The sequence below is a fragment of the Suncus etruscus genome, chromosome 9 (genome assembly GCF_024139225.1).
Source record: "Suncus etruscus isolate mSunEtr1 chromosome 9, mSunEtr1.pri.cur, whole genome shotgun sequence".
In the NCBI taxonomy this organism is placed as follows: Eukaryota; Metazoa; Chordata; class Mammalia; order Eulipotyphla; family Soricidae; genus Suncus; species Suncus etruscus.
This window is the reverse complement of record NC_064856.1, coordinates 103,379,448-103,401,252: the sequence shown is the minus strand read 5'-3', so window position 1 is coordinate 103,401,252 and position 21,805 is coordinate 103,379,448. Positions and strand designations below refer to the sequence as shown.

The 21,805-nt window shown below is 37.5% G+C and overlaps 1 protein-coding gene across 1 annotated transcript; it reads right to left on the bottom strand.

Moving 5' to 3' along the window:
* Positions 1–13,085: 13,085 nt before the first annotated feature.
* On the bottom strand, positions 13,086–14,024 carry LOC126018745 (olfactory receptor 5AN1-like). Its single transcript, XM_049780841.1, has one exon. The coding sequence runs from the start codon at positions 14,022–14,024 to the stop codon at positions 13,086–13,088; it is 939 nt and encodes a 312-aa protein (XP_049636798.1).
* Between the last annotated feature and the right edge of the window lie 7,781 nt (positions 14,025–21,805).

Below are 21,805 nucleotides of genomic sequence, written 5' to 3'. Positions count from 1 at the left end.
GCTGTCAACTAAAAGCAAAAGTATTCTGAACATTCCTCTGTCTTTCTGTTTTGTGTCTCTAGAGCCTCAATTAGGTGTATGTTGGAACTTGTTATCAATTGGGCTACAGAAGCATATATTAATTGTTTTCTCTATTTTGCTGTATTTAATTTTTTCTAATGTTCCTTTGCGAGGAATCAGTCCCCTTTATAATAACCTCAAGGTTGGAATAATCCCCTGGGTAAAGTGTAGTTTAGACTCTCAGAGTTTGAAAATGTATATCGAGGAAAAAATAGGATGAGATATTACAGGAGTAAGGCCTGAGCACTGCTAGGAATAGCCTCAAGATAAAAGAAGTGAGGCTCTACCTGCAGAATCTCCACCGGGCTGTGCTTCTTCTGAGGAACTGAGCACCGGAAGGGAGCCCTGTCCTACCCTTCTCTGTCTTTCCTGAACTCTGGAAGCTCTCCTCAGAGCCCTGGGAAGCGAACCCCAAAGAAACTACATTCGGAAGCTACCCAGCGAGCCAGTGAGTGAGTGAGAAATGGCTGCAGGTGGGGGTTTCCAGGCAGAGTGCTGATTGCTCTACCTGCAGACTCTACACCGAGCTGTGCTTCTTCTGAGGAAACTGAGCACCGGAAGGGAGCCCTGTCCTACTCTTCTCTGTCTTTCCTGAACTCTGGAAGCTCTCCTCAGAGCCCTGGGAAGCGAACCCCAAAGAAACTACATTCGGGAGCTACCCAGCGAGCCAGTGAGTGAGTGAGAAATGGCTGCAGGTGGGGGTTTCCAGGCAGAGTGCTGATTGCTCTACCTGCAGAGTCTCCACCGGGCTGTGCTTCTTCTGAGGAACTGAGCACCAGAAGGGAGCCCTGTCCTACCCTTCTCTGTCTTTCCTGAACTCTGGAAGCTCTCCTCAGAGCCCTGGGAAGCGAACCCCAAAGAAACTACATTTGGAAGCTACCCAGCAAACCAGAAACTGAGCACCTGAAGGGAGCCCTGTCCTACTCTTCTCTGTCTTTCCTGAACTCTGGAAGCTCTCCTCAGAGCCCTGGGAAGCGAACCCCAAAGAAACTACATTCGGGAGCTACCCAGCGAGCCAGTGAGTGAGTAAGAAATGGCTGGATGTGGGGGTCTCCAGGCAGAGTGCTGATTGCTCTACCTGCAGAGTCTCCACCCGGCTGTGCTTCTTCTGAGGAAACTGAGCACCAGAAGGGAGCCCTGTCCTACCCTTCTCTGTCTTTCCTGAACTCTGGAAGCTCTCCTCAGAGCCCTGGGAAGCGAACCCCAAAGAAACTACATTCAGAAGCTACCCAGCGAGCCAGTGACTCTCCTCAGAGTCCTGGGAAGTGAACCCCAAAAATACAGCATTCTGAAGCTGCCCAGCGAGCGAGTGAAAACTACGCCTGACCAGTGGGGCCCGACTGTGAAAAACTGTGAGTGCTGCCTGTGTGTGTCTCTCTGCTATCCTGTTGCGTAAACCTCCTGAGAGTGGGCTGAAAAGAGGCTCCAGAAGGCACTTAGCTCCACTTCACTACGCAGCCGTGCGCTCTTTCTAAAAAAAGAACATCATCACAAGAAGAAAAAAAAACCACACTAAGAACTGTATTGGATCACAGAAGCAAGAATTTCTCTCCAGACTGTCTTCTCTGCTGCGTGCTTGGGCCTAAGATTTGATCCTGTGTGAGGCTTCATCCACGGAGGACTCCCCTACCTTGGAGGCAAGTCGGCCCATCCAGAAAGGGCGGAGCCAGAGAAGTGTGTTGCCTGCATCATATAACCAATGAATACCACCACAACACGTAGAAAAACCCACAATACAAGTGTGACAATGGGGAAACAACGCAGGCCAGCATCAGACATAGAGAATGAAGATGACAATTCTGATGACCAGTTAACGACCAACCAACTAATCAATCTCTCAGATAAGGACTTTAGAGTAGCAATATGGAATATACTCAAAGAACTCAAAGAAACCATGAATAGAATAGAACAGAACACTAATAAAAATCAAGAAAATATGAAGACAGAAATCACAAAACTCCAAACTGAAATAACATGTCAAATAACAGGCCTGAAAAAATCAGTAAACGAAGTGAATGACAAAATGGATAAGCTCTGGGACAGGGTATCAGAAGCTGAGAATAGACTTGGTGCTGTGGAAGATGAGATACATAACAATTCCATACAACAGGAGAGATTGGAAAAAAAACTTAAAACAAATGAACAGACAATGGAAAAATTAGTCAAAGAATGGGAACAGATGAAAATAGAGGTCTATGATAAGATCAACAGAAACAACTTAAGAATCATTGGAGTCCCAGAGACCCAGGAAGAAAATTTCCAGGAAGAATCAACGGTCAAGAACATCATTAAAGAGAAACTCCCAGAGCTAAAGAATATATGTGATCAAATCCTGCATGCTCGAAGAGTACCAACCAAAAGAGACCCAAGAAAAACCACCCCAAAACACATCCTAGTCACAATGACAAATCCCACAGATAGAGACAGAATTCTGAAAACAGCAAGATCAAAAGGGGAAATTACATTCAAGCAAGCATCCTTGAGATTTACAGCAGACCTGTCACCAGAAACACTAAATGCCAGAAAGCAGTGGTGGGATATTGTGACAAGACTGAATGAAATGAATGCTTCACCTAGAATACTGTACCCAGCAAAACTCACTTTCCGGTTTGACGGAAGAATACATGGTTTCACAGACAAAAAACAGCTCAGAAACTTTACAGACTCAAAACCAGTCTTAAGAGAAAAACTGAAAGACCTAATCTAAGACAAGACTGACCAAAAGACACACCAAATTTCGATATAAAGATGGCATTAAATCCCAGGACAATTCTTTCTCTCAACGTCAATGGACTAAATGCACCAGTTAAGAGACACAGAGTGGCTAAATGGATCAAAAAACTCAATCCAACCTTCTGCTGCCTACAAGAAACGCACCTGAATAGTCAGAACAAACATAGACTCAAAATAAAAGGCTGGAGAAAAGTTATCCAAGCAAACAACACCCATAAAAAAGCTGGAGTGGCCATACTAATATCAGATAATGCAAACTTTATACTCAGGAAGGTTGTAAGGGACAAAGATGGATATTTTATATTAATCAAGGGGTATGTAGAGCAGGAAGAAATAACTCTCCTAAACATATATGCACCAAATAAGGGGCCAGCAAAATATTTAAAACAGCTGTTGACAAATCTGAAAAACAATATCAATAACAACACAATAATTGTGAGGGACCTCAACACTGCTTTGTCAACACTGGATAGGTCAACCAGACTGAAACCCAACAAGAATATACTAGACCTGAGGAGAGAAATGGAAGAAAGAGGCCTAGTGGATATATATAGGACACTCCATCCCCAGAAACCTGGATACACATTCTTCTCCAATGTACATGGGACATTCTCCAGGATAGACTACATGCTGGCACATAAAACATACCTCCATAATATCAAGAGGATAGAAATTTTGCAGACTACCTTTGCTGACCACAAGGCTCTGAAATTATTTGTGAATTCCAAAGGGACTCAGAAGAAAAACTTTAACACCTGGAAGTTAAACAGCCTCATACTCAATAACCAGTGGGTCCGAGATGAAATCAAGAAGGAAATCAAAAGGTTCCTGGAAACAAATGACAATAAAGACACAAACTATCAGAACTTATGGGACACAGCAAAAGCAGTACTGAGAGGAAAATTTATAGCTTTGCAAGCACACATCAGGAAGGAAGAAGGAGCTTACCTGAGTAGCTTAATGACACAGCTAATAGAACTAGAAAGTACTCAACAAAAGGACCCAAAAATAGGAAGACAGAAGGAAATAACAAAGCTGAGAGCAGAAATCAACGAAGTGGAAACCCAAAAAACAATCCGAAATATCAACGAAAGCAGAAGTTGGTTCTTCGAAAAAATAAACAAGATTGATAGACCACTGGCAAACCTAACAAAGAAAGAGAGAGAGAGAGAAACTTGATAACTCGTATTAGGAATGAAAAAGTAGAGATCACTACTGATATGACAGAGATTCAAAGGGTAATCAGAAACTACTTTGAAAAACTCTATGCCACTAAAAATGAGAACCTGGAAGAAATGGATAAATTCTTGGACTCTTATAATCTTCCACGGTTGAAAGAAGAGGATGTAGCATATCTAAACACCCCCATCACCATTGATGAAATAAAAATGGTAATCAAAAGTCTGCCCAAAAACAAAAGCCCAGGCCCAGATGGATTCACTAATGAATTCTATCAAACTTTCCAAGAGGAACTACTACCAATCCTGGCAAGACTCTTTCATGAAATTGAACAAGTGGAAACACTCCCAAATAGCTTTTATGAAGCCAACATCACCTTGATACCTAAACCAGACAGAGATGCTACGAAAAAAGAAAATTACAGACCAATATCACTGATGAATGCAGATGCAAAGATCCTCAACAAAATCCTGGCAAATAGGATTCAATATCTCATTAAGAAGATCATCCACTACGATCAAGTAGGTTTCATCCCAGGAATGCAAGGATGGTTTAACATCCGTAAATCTATCAACATAATACACAACATCAACAACAAGAAAAATAAAAACCACATGATTATATCAATAGATGCAGAGAAAGCATTTGACAAGGTCCAACACCCATTCTTGATCAAAACTCTCAGCAAGATGGGAATGGAAGGAACCTTTCTCAATATAGTTAAGGCCATCTACCACAAGCCAGTGGCAAATATTATCCTCAATGGAGAAAAACTAAAAGCCTTCCCTCTAAATTCTGGCACAAGACAAGGCTGTCCTCTCTCACCACTCCTATTCAACATAGCACTGGAAGTACTTGCTATAACAATTAGGCAAGAAAAAGATATCAAGGGAATCCAGATAGGAAAGGAAGAAGTCAAGCTCTCACTGTTTGCAGATGACATGATGCTCTACTTAGAAAACCCTAAAGACTCTACCAAAAAGCTTCTAGAAACAATAGACTCATATAGCAAGGTGGCAGGCTACAAAATTAACACACAAAAATCAGTGGCCTTTCTATACACCAATAGTAATAAGGAAGAAATAGACATTAAGAAAACAACCCCATTCACAATAGTGCCACACAAACTCAAATATCTTGGAATCAACTTGACTAAAAATGTGAAAGACCTATACAAAGAAAACTATAAAACTCTGCTCCAAGAAATAAGAGAGGACACGCGGAAATGGAAACACATACCCTGCTCATGGATTGGCAGGATTAACATCAAAATGGCAATACTCCCCAAGGCGTTATACAGATTCAACGCTATCCCTCTAAAGATACCTATGACATTCTTCAAAGAGGTAGATCAGGCACTTTTGAAATTTGTTTGGAACAATAAACACCCTAGAATAGCTAAAGCAATCATTGGGAAAAAGAATATGGGAGGAATTACTTTCCCCAACTTTAAACTTTACTACAAAGCAATAGTTATCAAAACAGCATGGTATTGGAATAAGGACAGACCCTCAGATCAGTGGAATAGGCTTGAATACTCAGAAAATGTTCCCCAGACATACAATCACCTAATTTTTGATAAAGGAGCAGGAAATCCTAAATGGAGCAAGGAAAGCCTCTTCAACAAGTGGTGTTGGCACAACTGGCTAGCCACTTGCAAAAAATTGAACTTAGACCCCCACCTAACATCATGTACGAAGGTAAAATCCAAATGGATTAAAGACCTCGATATCCGACCCCAAACCATAAGATATATAGAACAACACATAGGCAAAACTCTCCAGGACATTGAAACTTCAGGCATCTTCAAGGAGGAAACTGCACTCTCCAAGCAAGTGAAAACAGAGATTAACAGATGGGAATATATTAAGTTGAGAAGCTTCTGCACCTCAAAGGAAATAGTGCCCACGATTCAAGAGCCACCCACTGAGTGGGAGAATCTATTCACCCAATACCCATCAGACAAAGGGCTAATCTCCAAAATATACAAGGCACTGACAGAAATTTACAAGAAAAAAACATCTAATCCCATCAAAAAATGGGGAGAAGAAATGAACAGACACTTTGACAAAGAAGAAATACAAATGGCCAAAAGACACATGAAGAAATGCTCCACATCACTAATCATCAGAGAGATGCAAATCAAAACAACAATGAGATACCACCTCACACCACAGAGAATGGCACACATCACAAAGAATGAGAACAAACAGTGCTGGCGGGGATGTGGAGAGAAAGGAACCCTTATCCACTGCTGGTGGGAATGCCGTCTAGTTCAACCTTTATGGAAAGCAATATGGAGATTCCTCCAAAAACTGGAAATCGAGCTCCCATACGATCCAGCTATACCACTCCTAGGAATATACCCTAAGAACACAAAAATACAATACAAAAATCCCTTCCTTACACCTATATTCATTGCAGCACTATTTACCATAGCAAGACTCTGGAAACAACCAAGATGCCCTTCAACAGACGAATGGCTAAAGAAACTGTGGTACATATACACAATGGAATATTATGCAGCTGTCAGGAGGGATGAAGTCATGAAATTTTCCTATACATGGATGTACACAGAATCTATTATGCTGAGTGAAATAAGTCAGAGAGAGAGAGAAAAACGCAGAATGGTCTCACTCATCTATGGGTTTTAAGAAAAATGAAAGACATTCTTGCAATAATAAATTTCAGACACAAAAGAGAAAAGAGCTGGAAGTTCCAGCTCACCTCAGGAAGCTCACCACAAAGAGTGATGAGTTTAGTTAGAGAAATAACTACATTTTGAACTGTCCTAATATTGAGAATGTATGAGGGAAATGTAGAGCCTGTTTAGGGTACAGGCGGGGGTTGGGTGGGGAGGAGGGAGATTTGGGACTTGGGTGATGGGAATGTTGCACTGGTGATGGGTGGTGTTCCTTTTATGACTGAAACCCAAACACAATCATGTATGTAATCAAGGTGTTTAAATAAAAAAAAAGATAAAAGAAGTGAGAATTAAAGTGTTTTGATGAATGAACATGTAATATCAAATATTAAAAATCATTTGCATTTTGTGATCAATGTAAATAAAACCTTAAAACTGAAAAATATGACATTTTATTTCATGTTAAGCAGATCTTAACATTAGGTGTATGCCTTTTATATCCATGTAAATGTATATATGTATGAATGTTTGCACCATAGTATAAAATTCTTTATAACTTATATACATCATGTAAATGATAAAAATCAGTAATTTCACTGTTTTCGAAGGGAATGAACAGTTTCTCATTTGTGTGTGTGTGTGTGTGTATATATGTGTGTGTGTATAGCTTATGGTCATACCTAGCTTTGCTCAGGAGCTGTATCTGACTCCGTGCTTGGGAGTTATTCCTGGAGGTACTTGTTGAAGCATAAGAGGTGATGGGGCTTTGAAATAGAATTGTTTACACTGCAGTCACATGTTATTAGATCATCTTGTCTCTCTGGCCCCACCATGTCATAATTGACTTTGAATTTTTCTTTTTAATGTAAAAGAGCTAATTCACATCAGTGTCCCTTCTTGGCCATTCATTCATTCATGAGAATGAATTGATTCAATTCTTCATTCAAGACCTCACATATCTCAACATTCTTCTTGGAACTAGCAGAGAAACGCTCTTGAAATTTGCTTCTTCACTTTTTAAGTGTTTTCTGTTCATCTTTCATCACTGATTTCTCCAAGTTTGAATCAAGTGAGAATCATCTCACTTTTGCAGAGTTCCTGAGAGTTCCTCATATTAATCCTAATCTTGTTAGTAAGACTATAAACTAGCTTGTGCCCAGTTACCTTGTACTTTCATAGTAAGTAATATAGTCTTTCCAGAATCAGAAGAGAAAGCCAGGGACCAGAGAGAAAATATGGCTCAATTTAGTGTATTTTTGGTAGGGTGTGTGTGTGTGTGTGTGTGTGTGTGTGTGTGTGTGTGTGTGTGTGTGTATTACTGCCAGAGTTTAAAAAAAGTTAAAATCAGAAGGCCCACTGGGCTCTACCAGAGCAGATGGCTGAGGAAAGACCTGAAAAAGAGGTTGCTAGCTGTCCTGCCCAGAGCCCCCAACATACCAGTCGAAGATACCCAGAAGTTCTGGCATGTGGAGTGTTCTGAGCCCAGCCCTGCCTCTGTAGTTTTTGGATGCATAGGGAGGAATTTCTCACCCCCTTCCCCCCAGGGCCCGATTAACCAGGCATGGCCCTGAAGACCCGCCTGGTATGGGAGGATCTCGGTCCCCTGGACTAAGTGGTCAGCCCAGGGGGCCTATGGCTAGCTGTCCTGCCCAGAGCCCCCAACATACCAGTTGAAGACACCCAGAAGTTCTGGCATGTGGAGTGTTCTGAGCCCAGCCCTGCCTCTGTAGTTTTTGGATGCATTGCTCCTTTTTAGCATAGGCACATTAAAATGGGAAAATACTATACATACAAATAAGATCCTATCTAATAGAGATTGGAACACACAAATCTTGTAGTGCAAAGGGACCCTACACACTGAACATTGACATAATGACCTGGCACAGACCTTAGAAGAAAGGGCATTTTCCATTCACTCCTGAACCAGGGAAGCCATCCACGAAACATCCAGGTTTGCCTATAACATCACCTGGAAGCAATCCTCTACCACGGAAGACCCTACACTGCTCAGACATAGATCTGCTCAAAAGAGACTTCCCTTAACACCGAGAAGACTTAACAACAATGACCTGCTTACAGGACAGGGCTCCCTGCATTGCCCTTTGATTGTGAGGTGAAACGAGAGGATGCTCCACATCCTGACTTCAATGTAGGATATGCAGATTTCAGGATCTTTAATACAGAAACATGATACCAACAACAGAGACTGTGTGAAAAATAAAAGTGTGTTGGCACTACAGACAATGTCTTGGATTGGATGATCTAGCTTGCCTGGAGCCTAGAGTTGGTCTTGTGCCAGGAAACTTCAGGGGTCAGGTCTCTTTGTATTTAGGCCAAGGTTATTCCTTTCCATGTCCCTCATATTTTGGTGGGCCTATGAAAACAACAATTGCCACTCTAACACCATTTTTACTGTGCTCCTTTGACTCTAATCTTTAAAAAGAACCCACTTAAAATTTGAGGTTAACTTAAGCTAATATGCATGTACATGGAAATGTAAAAAAATACTATGCCTGTAATGTTTAAGGAGTTACGTAAGTTTTATGGCTTTAGATTGCCTTGTGTGCTGTTAAGAAATATTATAATGTGTTACAATCTGGGGACTTAAGGGACAAAGTAATTGTACATGGATTCTGTCTTATTTATCTTAATGTTCTTTGGCTGAAATTTCAAAGTTAAGATATCATTAAGGGGACTTCTGAGAATTACGTTATGGGTGATTGTCCTTCCACTGTAACTTTACCTTGTCCTTTTTCTTTGCATCTTTGTTCTCATAATTAAAAATAAAATATTAAAAAAAAAGAAAAAGAGGTTGCTTCCTTGAAAAGTGAGGGTGGTATTTCTCAAGCTTAGTAATAGTTGCAAATATTTATTTTGCCTAATGGGAATCTCCCTGTTGCTGTGCTAAGTATGTATGTATTTGGACATTTATCTCCAGATGACAAAATTAGTACATGTAAATATGGCCTTGATTAAATGTCACTGAACCCGGGAAAATCAGCATCAAGAGTAACATAAAAATAACTCTGTAATCTTTTAGTTAGTCTTTTAAAGGCTGTTCTGTATTTTTAAGCAGTCTGCTCACTGAGACGAAAGGAACCCTTTAGAGGAAAACTTGCTAATCTTTTAATTTATATCAAAATTGACACCAAAGATCTGGTCTGACAGTAAAAAATCTTGAGATGTTAAAATTTGCCCTTCTGAGCCCAGAGAAACCACTGGCTCAATTCCCCTCTGTCTTTTAATTGGAGCCTATCATTCAGAAGGTCTGTGAATTGTCTGTTGTAAAAAAAACTTATAGATCAAAGAGTATGTACTGATAAGCTTTGTGCTAACAAGAAAGTACAATTTTTTAACCTTGCATGAAAGCAGACGTAGGTGGTTTCTCACATGTAAAATCCATGTTTAAATACATCCCTAGAGCCTTCAACAAAAAAGTACAATTCAGATTCACCCCCACAACTGAGGGTGGCTCTGTTATTTGCTCAACCCTGCACCCACTTTCCTGGGAACCCAGAGAATTCCCAGAAGTTTCCAAACAAAGAGATCATGACATGTGTGTGTGTTTAGCAGGACATGTATCAACTCCTAGAAGTAATTGGGATCTACTCTTGATTCAGTGCTCTGGGTATTGTTAATAGTGATGATTGTGGAATGACATCATACAAGAGATTTACTGTGGGGTTGCCACATGAGAAGCATACTTTCCAGATCTTCCCAGTCTATCTTCCTGGGTTCAGGATAAGGTGATTTATGAATCAGGTAGACTTCTGATAAGCACATTCCTTTTGAGGTATGTTAAGTAATATTGAGATGAGCTTTTTGGAATTTTCTTTTCTCTACTTGTAAAACAAAGATAAAATAGACTATCTAATAGAGTTTTTTTTTTTTTTGAGAATTGCTTATAATAATACAGATGCGTTCATGGACCCTATGATTAAGATGTTTGTTTAAATAAAAATTGTGACAATTCTTTAAAGATGTTATATGCACATGGTTGGAAGGTCACTGATTTTGGTAGTAGGTATGGAGATAAAAATTTTTTGATTTAAAACAGAAACATCGTTCTTAGAAGCCTTAAAATTTAAGGTGCTTTCACATTTTGTTTAATAGAACAAAATCGTGTTTTGGAAATACTTCTTTTTTTAACTGGTGGGAGTGTGTTTGTTTTACAGAAATAAGGGTTCATTGATCTAGTACATAGGTTTGTAAGAAGTGTTTAGAAGTTAAGTTTATTATCTTTCTGTTCTAGAACATTTAGAAAGGTAACTTTAATGTGAATAATTGAATCAGCTCCATCTGAAATCCACCATGAAGAGAGGCTTCGTCCCATAAGAGAAATTTTCACTCTCTTAAACTGGGAAATTTGTAAGGGCTGAGTCTGAATTTTTGACTAATACCTTTTTAATGTAGGTATGATCAATTTTTTTTTGTGGTTTTTGGGTCACACCTGGCAGTACTCAGGGGTTATTCCTGGCTCCAGGCTCAGAAATTGCTCCTGGCAGGCACGGGGGACCATATGGGGTGCCGGGATTCGAACCGATGACCTCCTGCATGAAAGGCAAACGCCTTGCCTCCATGCTATCTCTCCGGCCCCAGGTATGATCAATTTTAAGCTTACTTTTGTTTTTTAACTAAAAAATGATAGCACAGTGGGTAGGGCTTCTGCTGACCCAGCACCCAGATGATTCTCAGAACCTACCAGGAGTGATATCTGAGTGCAGAGCCAGGAGTAGTTCCTGAGTGCCACCAGGTGTGACCCAAAACCCAAATTTTTTCTTAAATGATAAAATAAATAAAAAATTAAATCATCATGAATCACAAAATCACAAAGTTATTTGTGGTTGAATTCCAGGCATACTAATATTTCAGCACTAATATCTTCACTAATATCCACTTTCCAGCAATAAAGTCCCATTTCTGTAACACTATACATTTTGATGTCTTTCTTTCTCTTTTAAACACTGATTTACAATACTGCTACTGAGAGTGTATCACACAATGTCATATTACCTCATTTTAAAAACTAATCCTGGTCCAGAGTGAATTCTCACACATTTGTATATATTTTGAAGAAACAATACCTCAAAGATATTACCTTTGATGGGTTTATTATACATCCTTTATTCATATTCCTCTAAAGCAGTGATTCTAGGCTCCATAAAGGGGGACACGTTTGATCTTGGCAAACGCTGTCATAACAACAATATTTGAAATATCAGAAACTATTTAATAGTGTGATTGTACTCACTACACCAAAGGCATGTTCCTGTTCAATGGAGTTTGAATCCATGTTATCAGAAAATGTCTTTTACATGGAGTTTAAATATAAATTTTATGAGAAATTATCACAAGACATTAAATACAAGGAATTCAATCATCACATTTAAGTAAAAAAACACACTTATGGGACCCCAAGTGTCTATTATTTAATTTGCTACCTCCATCTCCAACTGGTGGTTACTAGAATGTAACCAAAAACATGAAGCATTAGACAAAGATTATGTATCCGAGATGTTTTCCCAGGAGAAATTAAATCAACTATATAGTATTTTTATATTTAAAATATTTCCTTCTAATAGTTTATTCTTACTCTAGTAAGAAACATAGTACATGGGTAAGAACAAAAGCTTAGAAGCTAATGCATTTCCTCACATGTGGTCTCCACAGGTTCTATCCAGACACCACATATGGTTCCTTTAACCCACTAGGAGTGATCCCTAAGTGCAGAGTCAAGAGTAGGCTCTTTACATTGCAGGGCATAAAAAAATGAAATAAAGGAAGAATAAAGAAAAGAAGGAAAAAATAAAGAAAGAGAGAAAAAATAAAGGAAGGAAGAATAAAGAGATGTAGTATACATGGGGCACAACTATGAGTTTACTGTATTTGTGAATTTTAGAGACAAGTCTTTATTCTGGAGATCTCTGTCCAGTATGTTTATAGAAATCTGGTGCTGAACAGGCTAATTCACTAACACATAAAGAAGTAACTCATTTCTTAAATGAGTTAAACTTAAATGTTTTACGAAGGCTACTTAGACATTAATATGTCAGAAGGCTATTTATCATGCAGTTTTAATTTAAAGAATTCTGGAGCTAGAGTGGTGGCACATCTGTGGGGTGTTTGCTTTACATGTGGCTGACCTAGGACTGACAATGGTTTGATCCACCAGGGTCCCATATGATTCCCTAAGCCAGGAGCAATTTCTGAGTTCATAGCTAGGACTAACCCCTGATCATCACCAGGGTGTGGCACAAAAACCCAAATGAATAAGTAAAATTAAAAAAAATAAGATAAAAAATTCATAGGATGAGAGATACCATGTTTGTGCAGCATTGTTTCAGATATTGGTCCATTTTGGCATATAATATGTTAAATAGTGCTTTCTTTATCCTTGTTATCAATGTTGTGGTCATTTGTATAAACAGAGTTGTGGGCTAAGGAATTGTTAAAGAAAGAATTTGTGACCTCAGAAATACCCTCTCTTCTTCAGAAGTTTCTTCAAGGCATCTTTAATTTCTCTGTTCCTCAGACTGTAAATTAAAGGGTTCAACATGGGGATCAACACATTATAGAACACTGATCCAAATCTGTCAACAGTTGAAGAGCTTCCAGTGCCAGAACTCAAATAAACAACTATGCCTGAGACATAAAAGAAGGAGACAGCTGTCAGGTGAGAAGCACATGTGTTGAAAGCCTTGACTCTGCCTTTAGCTGAAGTGATCTTTAAGATGGAGAGGACAATATAGACATAGGATATCATGATAAGCACGGCATTGGTTACTCCAAAGATCATGGTGACTATAGCCAATATGAGTCGTGAAAGGAAAGTGTCATTACAGGATAAATTTATCAGTTGGGGCAAGTCACAGAAGTAGTGATTGATGATATTAGGCCCACAGAAGTAGAGTCGAAGAATGGCACATAATTGGGCTATAGAACCCGAGAGTGCAGCCATATAGGATCCCAACACCATTTGAACACAAAAGGCGGGCGACATGATTGACGGATAGAGGAGTGGATTACAAATGGCAGCATAGCGATCATAAGCCATGGCTGTCATGACACAAGACTCACTCAGGCCCATCAATGAAAAAACAAAGTATTGTACAGTACAACCCATGACAGTGACAGTTGACTGCTCCTGGAAGAATCCTGAGAGCATCTTGGGGACTGTAGTGGTCACATAGCAGATATCTATGAAGGACAGGTTGCTGAGGAAGAAGTACATGGGTGTGTGGAGGTGGGAGTCCATCCTTATTAATATAATAAGGCTCAGGTTCCAGGTCAGAGTGGTAATGTACATTAACAGGAACACAATGAAGAGCACCATTAAGATTCTAGGCAAATCTGAAAAGCCCAAGAGGATGAACTGGGTGATTTCTGTAACATTTCTTCCCTTTACCATTGTCTTGTTGCTCCTAAATTTATGAAAAAAATAAGAGAATACTTTATTTACCCAAGAAGAACAATAGCATTACAATGTTTCTTTTTGATCTTCTCTACCTCATTAATACTTGTTAAAGAAAAATGCTTCATTGATCTTGGAAGGTATCCCAGCTTTTCATCTCAAATTGTCAAAAAGTAATGCTTGGTTCACAATTATTTCCTAAAGCTACAAAATTCACAATATTAATTAATTTATTACACAGCTTAAAACAACAACAACCCCCCTTCCCTGTCTTGAAATCCCATAAAATCACATTCCTGAAAACCTGGGAACTTGTCATTATGTCTTGGGCTATAATATGCCACCCCCAGAGGTCAGGGATTAGCCAGCACTTATGTCCCTTATGGACATAAACCCTGTGGATGCTGAATAATGTGTTGTACATGCATAATGGAATACTACATATTTGTAAGAAATTATGAAATCACGTGATTTGTTGCAACATGGCTGGAACTGAAGATATGTTAAATGAAGTAAGCCAGAAGAAGAATGAAAAACACAGGATGATTTCACTTATATGTGGAAGTTAGAATAACTGCATAAGGGAATGCAATGATTTAGAGGAGGATGCCTAGGTCACCCTTGGTCCAAAGTATTGGTAGAAGAAGAGATGTAATAGTGGAGGATGGGGCGGGTAAGAGACAAATGAGAAGCAATGGGGAGCAGGGATCAAGGCAGTTTAGGTACATTGGTGGTATTAAGAAATAATAGGAATAAATATTCAAACCATAGAGTTAACAACACTGCAATCATAAGACCCAAACTTTAATAACAGACTTAAAAAAATTGCATGTCAAGATTACTAGTTGTGTGTGTGTGTGTGTGTGTGTGTGTGTGTGTGAGTGTGTGCGTGCGTGCATAGGGGTTGTTGAGGGAACCTAGGGATATTGTTGGAGGAAAATTAACACAGGTGATAAGATTAGTGCTGAAACATTGTATGTCTAAAATTAAAACTCAACCATAAATAATTTTTATATACGAATTTAATATAAAGTGAATAAAACCAACAATTAATATTGTATAAATAAGTTAGAGAGCACTGATTAAAACAAAATTGCTCTGCATTGGAGAAACACACAGCGATTTAAGAACTTGCCTTGAGGGGCTGGAGAGATAGCATGGAGGTAGGGCGATTGCCTTTCATGCAGAAGGACGGTGGTTCGAATCCCAGCATCCCGTATGGTCCCCCGTGTCTGCCAGGGGTGATTTCTGAGCATAGAGCCAGGAGGAACCCCTGAGCGCTGCCGGGTGTGACCCAAAACACCCCCCTCCCCACACACACACATACAGAGAACTTGCCTTGCATGCAGTCAACCCTTCTTGATCCCTAGAACCTCAAAGTGTTCTTTTTTGTTTTTGTTTTTGTTTTTGGGACACACTCGGTTACTCCTGGCTATGCGCTCAGAAATCGCTCCTGGCTTGGGGGGGACTATATGGGAAGCTGGAGATCGAACCGAGGTCCGTCCTGGGTTTGCTGAGTGCAAGGCAAATATCCTATAGCTGCACGATCTCTCCGGCCCCTCAAAGTGTTCTTTGAGCACTGCCAGGAGTAATATCTGAAGCAGAGCAAGACTAAACCTTGAGAATAGCTAGGTGCACTCAACCCTCACCCAATTAAAATAAAATTTCGTGATGATATTTTAATATATAACTGCCCTTTGAGAATAGCAAATTGACTTTACTCAAGAATAATTTTGAAATACCTTAATATCTCTCCACTCCCATTGGTAATCTAAACATATTTTGAGTTTTTTTTATTGTTTTTTAATATTTATTTATTTATTTATTTGGGGGGGGTCACACCAGTTTGACTCTCAGAGTTTGCCTCTGGCTATGAGCTCAGAAATCGTCCTTGGCTTGGGGGGATCATATGGGATGCCGGGGGATTGAACCGCGATCCGTCCTAGGCTAGTGCTTGCAAGGCAGGCGCCTTACTCTAGCGCCACCTCTCTGGCCCCCTGTTTTTTAATTTTGTTGGTGTGCGTATGTGTGTGTATGTGTACCTGCACGGTGGTGCTCAGAGCATATTCTCTTTTTTTTTGAAATGACAATAAAATTTTACCACTTATCAGAAAGGATGGAATGAGTTACATTAATTGATTAAATGAATTACATTAACTTGAATGCCAAACCAATCATACAAGTCTGGGATGACTTGATCATGAGTGTTACTTTATGTATCTATTATTTTCATTGCTAAGTTTAATTAATTATTTTTCTTAGAGCATTCTCAGCTCTGAGCTCAGAAATAATTCTTAGTAGGAATTGGGGTACTATCCGTGATACCAGGTATCAAACTCAGGTCTGCTGTGTGCAAGACAAGAGCGCAGTGTGCTGTACTAATGCTCTAGCCCCTAAAATTTCTTTCTTTACCTATTGTATATTTAAATGTCATTTTAAGTTGTATGAAAAATTATAACTTATATTCTTGATAGTATTTTCTTGGAACACATATATATGCTCTAATAGAATAATAATTATTTTGGAGACTATGTTACATTAATTTCTCCAAAGAATACTAATAAATGTACTCTTATTGCAGTTATTGTCTCAACTTTGGAATATTTTCCCTCTTAAGAAACAACATAGTACTGTGACTAAGGGTTCATAACTGTTTTAGCTCTGCGGTGATAATATCAACACAACATCATAGATCACTTAGGAGAACACATTAGAGTTATGTATAAACCAAAACATCACTGTGAAAATCAAAGAACATGGGGATAAATCTGGAGCACAGAGAAACAAAGAAAAACCACATTGGGGTGATAGGCAGACATTATCATATCTATGGTATAGCTGTGGTAGAGTGTCAGATCAGGAGAGCTTTTCCTGGCCTATGCTCACTTTCAATTATTTTGACAATCTAAAAGATAAAACTAAATTTCTATTAATAAAGAACCTACAATAGGAAAGGAATAAAAGAACTGAAAAGGGGGCCAGAGAGATAGCATCACAGATAGGGCATTTGCCTTGCATGTGGCTGACCTGGTTTGATATCCAGCATCCCATATGTTAGTCTAGCACCAACAGGAAAGATCCCTGGGCACAGAGCCAGGAGTAATCCCTGAGCATTGCAGGTTGCCCGTAAACAAAAAAGATCTGAAAAAAACCAATAACAAGTAAGGATACTGGACTGAAGCCTCAACAACAACAAAATGAAAACAGATGACTTTTCAATAAATTCCACAAAACATTTAACTATTATATATTATATTATATATATGTTATATATATATATATTATATATTATATTATATAATAGAATAACTATTAGTCTTTTTCAACAACCTCCAAAACCTGAAGAGAAAGAAGCTCATTAAAACTCAAGGCCACCATAACAGCCAGATAACCGCCCCCCCAACACTAAAACCAATATAGAAGTAAAAATTCTCAACAAAATGCTTGCAAACTGAATTGGCCATCACAATAAATGCGTCCTATGCTAATATTAAGTAGGGTTCTCTTCAGGATGCAAGTAGTACTCAAAATACAAACATCATCATAAATGGATACATCACATTGGTAGATAATTATAAAAATCATAATATTTTCTTAATGACAAAAGCATTTGACAATATTCAGTACCCATTCATGAAATCCTCATAAATTTGGTCTAAAGGGAATGTATTTCGACATAATATATAAGTAGTTATATATATATAGTAAGTAGTTGTATACAAAATCTATATATACTTATTTATATACTTATTTAAATACAGTGATATGAATACATATAAAAATAGCAACCCCATTTGATTAATATTAAGCACAAGCACATATTTACAAATAGATTTAAACAAAGAGGTGAAAGACTTCTGAATAATATTCAAAGTCATTGACTAGATAAACTGAGAAACTCAGGCAAAACAAAGAGAGAGAGGTTGGATTCCTGGACTGAATAGCCCATATAATCCAAGATATTTTCAATATTAAAAAATTCAATTAAAATGTTCATATTATTTAAAGCACTCATTAGATTTAGTGCAATCCTATCAGGAGTATGATAATATTTTTCTTAAAACATAGAAGAAGTGATTCTAAAATTTTTGTGTATCTACAAAAGACCTTGAATAAATAGATTTAGAGAAAGAACAAAGCTAGATTAATTCCACTTTCTGATTTCAAGCTTATTACAAAACTATACAAATAAATAAAACAATTTGTGCCAATTATTGCTCACATGGAGCAAAGTCAAAACTCAAAAAATTAAGATCTTGCATATGTTAGCAACTAATATTTGAGAGACATTCTAAAATACTCTATGAAGAAAATACTATCTCTTCAACAAATGGCACTGGAAAATTAAAATGAAAACATAAAAATTTTTTCATTGTACAAAAATACCTAAACCAGATTAGGATTTTATATAATATATAAATGTGATCTTGTATTTAAAATGAATTAGCCTTAAATGTAACTCGTTGTAACTATAAAACTCCTAAAAATAGGAAAAACATATGCACAAGAAAGGGTAATAACTTTTTACAACATACAAAAAAGTGAAAAATGAAAAATATATCATTATTTTATGATTAAAAGCTTTGCATTGCAAATAAATGATATATCATGAAAAGGAAACAGGATGAAAGAAATATTTCCAAACCACATAAATGATATGAGACAATATTTGAATTATATAAGAATATTATGCACCTTAAGTGCTAAAAAGTCAATTACAGAAATAAAATTTTTGCATAGCATTTGTATATATATATATATGATAAATTTATTTAAATGTTGTGATTTGCACCATTGTTAATGCTTTTTCTGTTTTTTTTTTTTTTTGGCCACATTCAATGGTGCTCAAGCATTATTCCTGACTGTGCTCAGAAATTACTTTTGACAGGGTTGGGGGACCATATGGGATGTCGAGGATCAAATCAGGGTTGGCCAAGTGTAAGCAAACACCCTACCTATGTGCTATTGCTTAGGCTCCTAATGCTGGTTTTATACACACATCATTGGAACACCACACATACCACCAGAGTCTACACTTCCTGCAAGCCTCAGCAAACTGTTTTGCCAACCAATTCCCCATTGTTGATTCATCAGGGCCCTCACTAGGAAACTTAAAATCCTATATCATAGAGAGCCAATTAGATATCTATCCTTTTTCTTCTGTGTTACTTAGCTGAAGCTGATATTATAGGGTTGTAATCATGTCACAGCAAATTGAGTGATTTTTTTTTCTGAATAATATTCCTTTAATATACATAGCACACTTGTCAGTCCCAAATATATATTTTCCAAAGAAAAGTTACAAATTACCTATGAACACATAAGGTGTGTTGAATATCACATATTTCCTCAGAAATGAAATTAGAGCCATAATCAGGTATCAAATCATATTGTTTGGAATTGTTAACAACATAAAAAAATGAAGAAAGATTTTGTTAAGGAGATGGAAGAAAAAGAAACTCTTATACAAAATGGAGTATAAATTGGTACAGTACTATATATAGAAATGTGAATGAAGGTTCCTCTAAAACTTAACCAGAATTGTCATATGATTGATTGATTCTAGATATATGTCTAAATAAAAAGAATTCACAGTTCAAAAAAGATGTCTGTACCTATATGCTAATATAGTGTTATTGCCAATAGCCATAATATTATTTAATCTGTGTCCACTTGACAAATTAATAATAAATATAGATAATGCTTGTAGATATATTAACATACAAATCTATCTGTGGGCACATATCCATATGTGTAATAGAACATTATAATAGAATAACAGTGCTGTAAATCTTTGCTTTTGAAACAATTAGGACAGATCTAGAAGACATTATGTCGGATAATATCAGGCAGAAATAAATATTGTACGAGCACATATGTAATTGTAAAAGGTAACTTAATAGAACAAAATCACATTTATGGTCTCTGGAGAGAGCAATTAGAGCAACAACTTTAAGGCAGTAAAATTTAAAATGATATTTTACAGAAATTGACCTCTGGAAATCCAATACAAGACTACAGTTTGCCAAATAAATAATAATACATTTGAAAAAATTTTGCTTTGGGGCGACAACCCATTTGAAAATTATTTTAAAATCGAGCTAGATTGTTGGTACATCCAGGAGGGTGCTTACCTTGCACAATGCCAACCTGAATTTAATCCCAGACACTCCATTTTGTCTTCAGAGACCTTCAGGAGTGATCCTTGGGATAATCCCTGAACACCTTTGGTTGTGACCCTGTACCCTCAACCAAACAAACAAACCAACAATTTTTTTGGGGGGGGGGTTACACCTGGCAGTGTTCAGGGGTTTCTCCTGGCTCTATGCTCAGAAATCGTTCCTGGCAGGCACGGGGGACCATATGGGATGCCGGGATTCAAACCACTGTCCTTCTGCGTGCATGGCAAACGCCCTATCTCCATGCTATCTCTCCGACCCCTAAAATTGCTAATTTTAAGTCATGTTTTACACAAACGCAAATATCTCTATATGGAATAAATCTCAAGAAGTAAAAATAGCAGCAGAATAATACATTTTGCGAGTACATTTGTATTGTTAGACTCTTCATTTATGTGTAAATAGGTCTGTTACCATGAAAACATTTTAAAGCCAAGAAAAGGGTCAGAAGAGATAGTACAAAGGGTAAGGAGCTTGTCTTGCACACAACTGACCCTGAGTTTTATCTCCTGCATCCTATGTAGTCCTCCACACTCCACTGGAGTGATCCCTGAGCAGAGTCAGGAGTAAGCCTGAATATGTTCAGGTATGTCCCAGAAACCAAACCCAAATAAACACAAAAAGACAATATATCTAAAACTTCTTTAAGAATAGGTAGTATTAAATGCATACAGACTCTTGGCCCTGGATTACAGAAATGAAAATACCGACAAGACAAGGAGCTGAGAAATGAATAAAGGAACTAGAAGAAGAAAAGGGAAGGCAGAGGGTGAAGGGTCTTAGGCATTTAATTGGTAGTGAGGTGCAATAATTGTGTACATAAAATATACAAGTTAAAATTATTGTACAAATTTGACTTAAAATATTTAAACAAATTTAAATAACCTAAAGAAAGGGAGACTAATGTTATAAAATTTGAGCAATTATTTATTTTATTTTAATAAAACTAAGGCAGAGCAAATATGTAGGACCAGGAGTTCTTAATAATATTAGTTCCTACATGCAATTTCTTAAGCTTAATTTAAGAATAGTATTTACACATTATTATATTTATATTTGTCTTGTATTATTAATTATGTCCCATTCTGATGGACTGTAAGATCATGAGGCTACTTTTTTGTATCCTGCCACCATCACATATGATGGAGATGATCATAGTACCTATGAACCTAAAGGAGACATTTTACTACGTAATGACAAACATCTCTACCCATTGTTTATCTAAATCAATGTGCAGAATATATTAATAAATGGTTAATCTGTATTTTGTGGACATAAGACTAAGTATCTTGCATCATTATAATACTAGAAATTAGTTGTAGAATTTTGAGTCTTTGTTTATATCTAGAAAGCTTCCAATATAACTAGTCAGATATTTTTTGCAAAATGAGTGCCATTTAGTAAACTGTTTTCAAAATAAAACCCATCTTTCATTACAACCTAAAAGCACCAGTATAATGTCAATGTGGTATAAAAAATCAAAATCTCTCAATTATCTACACTAAAATTTAACACTCATATATTCCAGTAATATAAATAATCATGCTAAAAATATAGTATGTTATCTAGATCAAAATTTCCCTAAACTTTACATTAAAT

Coding starts and splice junctions, on each gene's coding strand:
- LOC126018745 (XM_049780841.1), bottom strand. CDS start 14,024: ATGGTAAAGGGAAGAAATGTTACAGAAATCACCCAGTTCATCCTCTTG.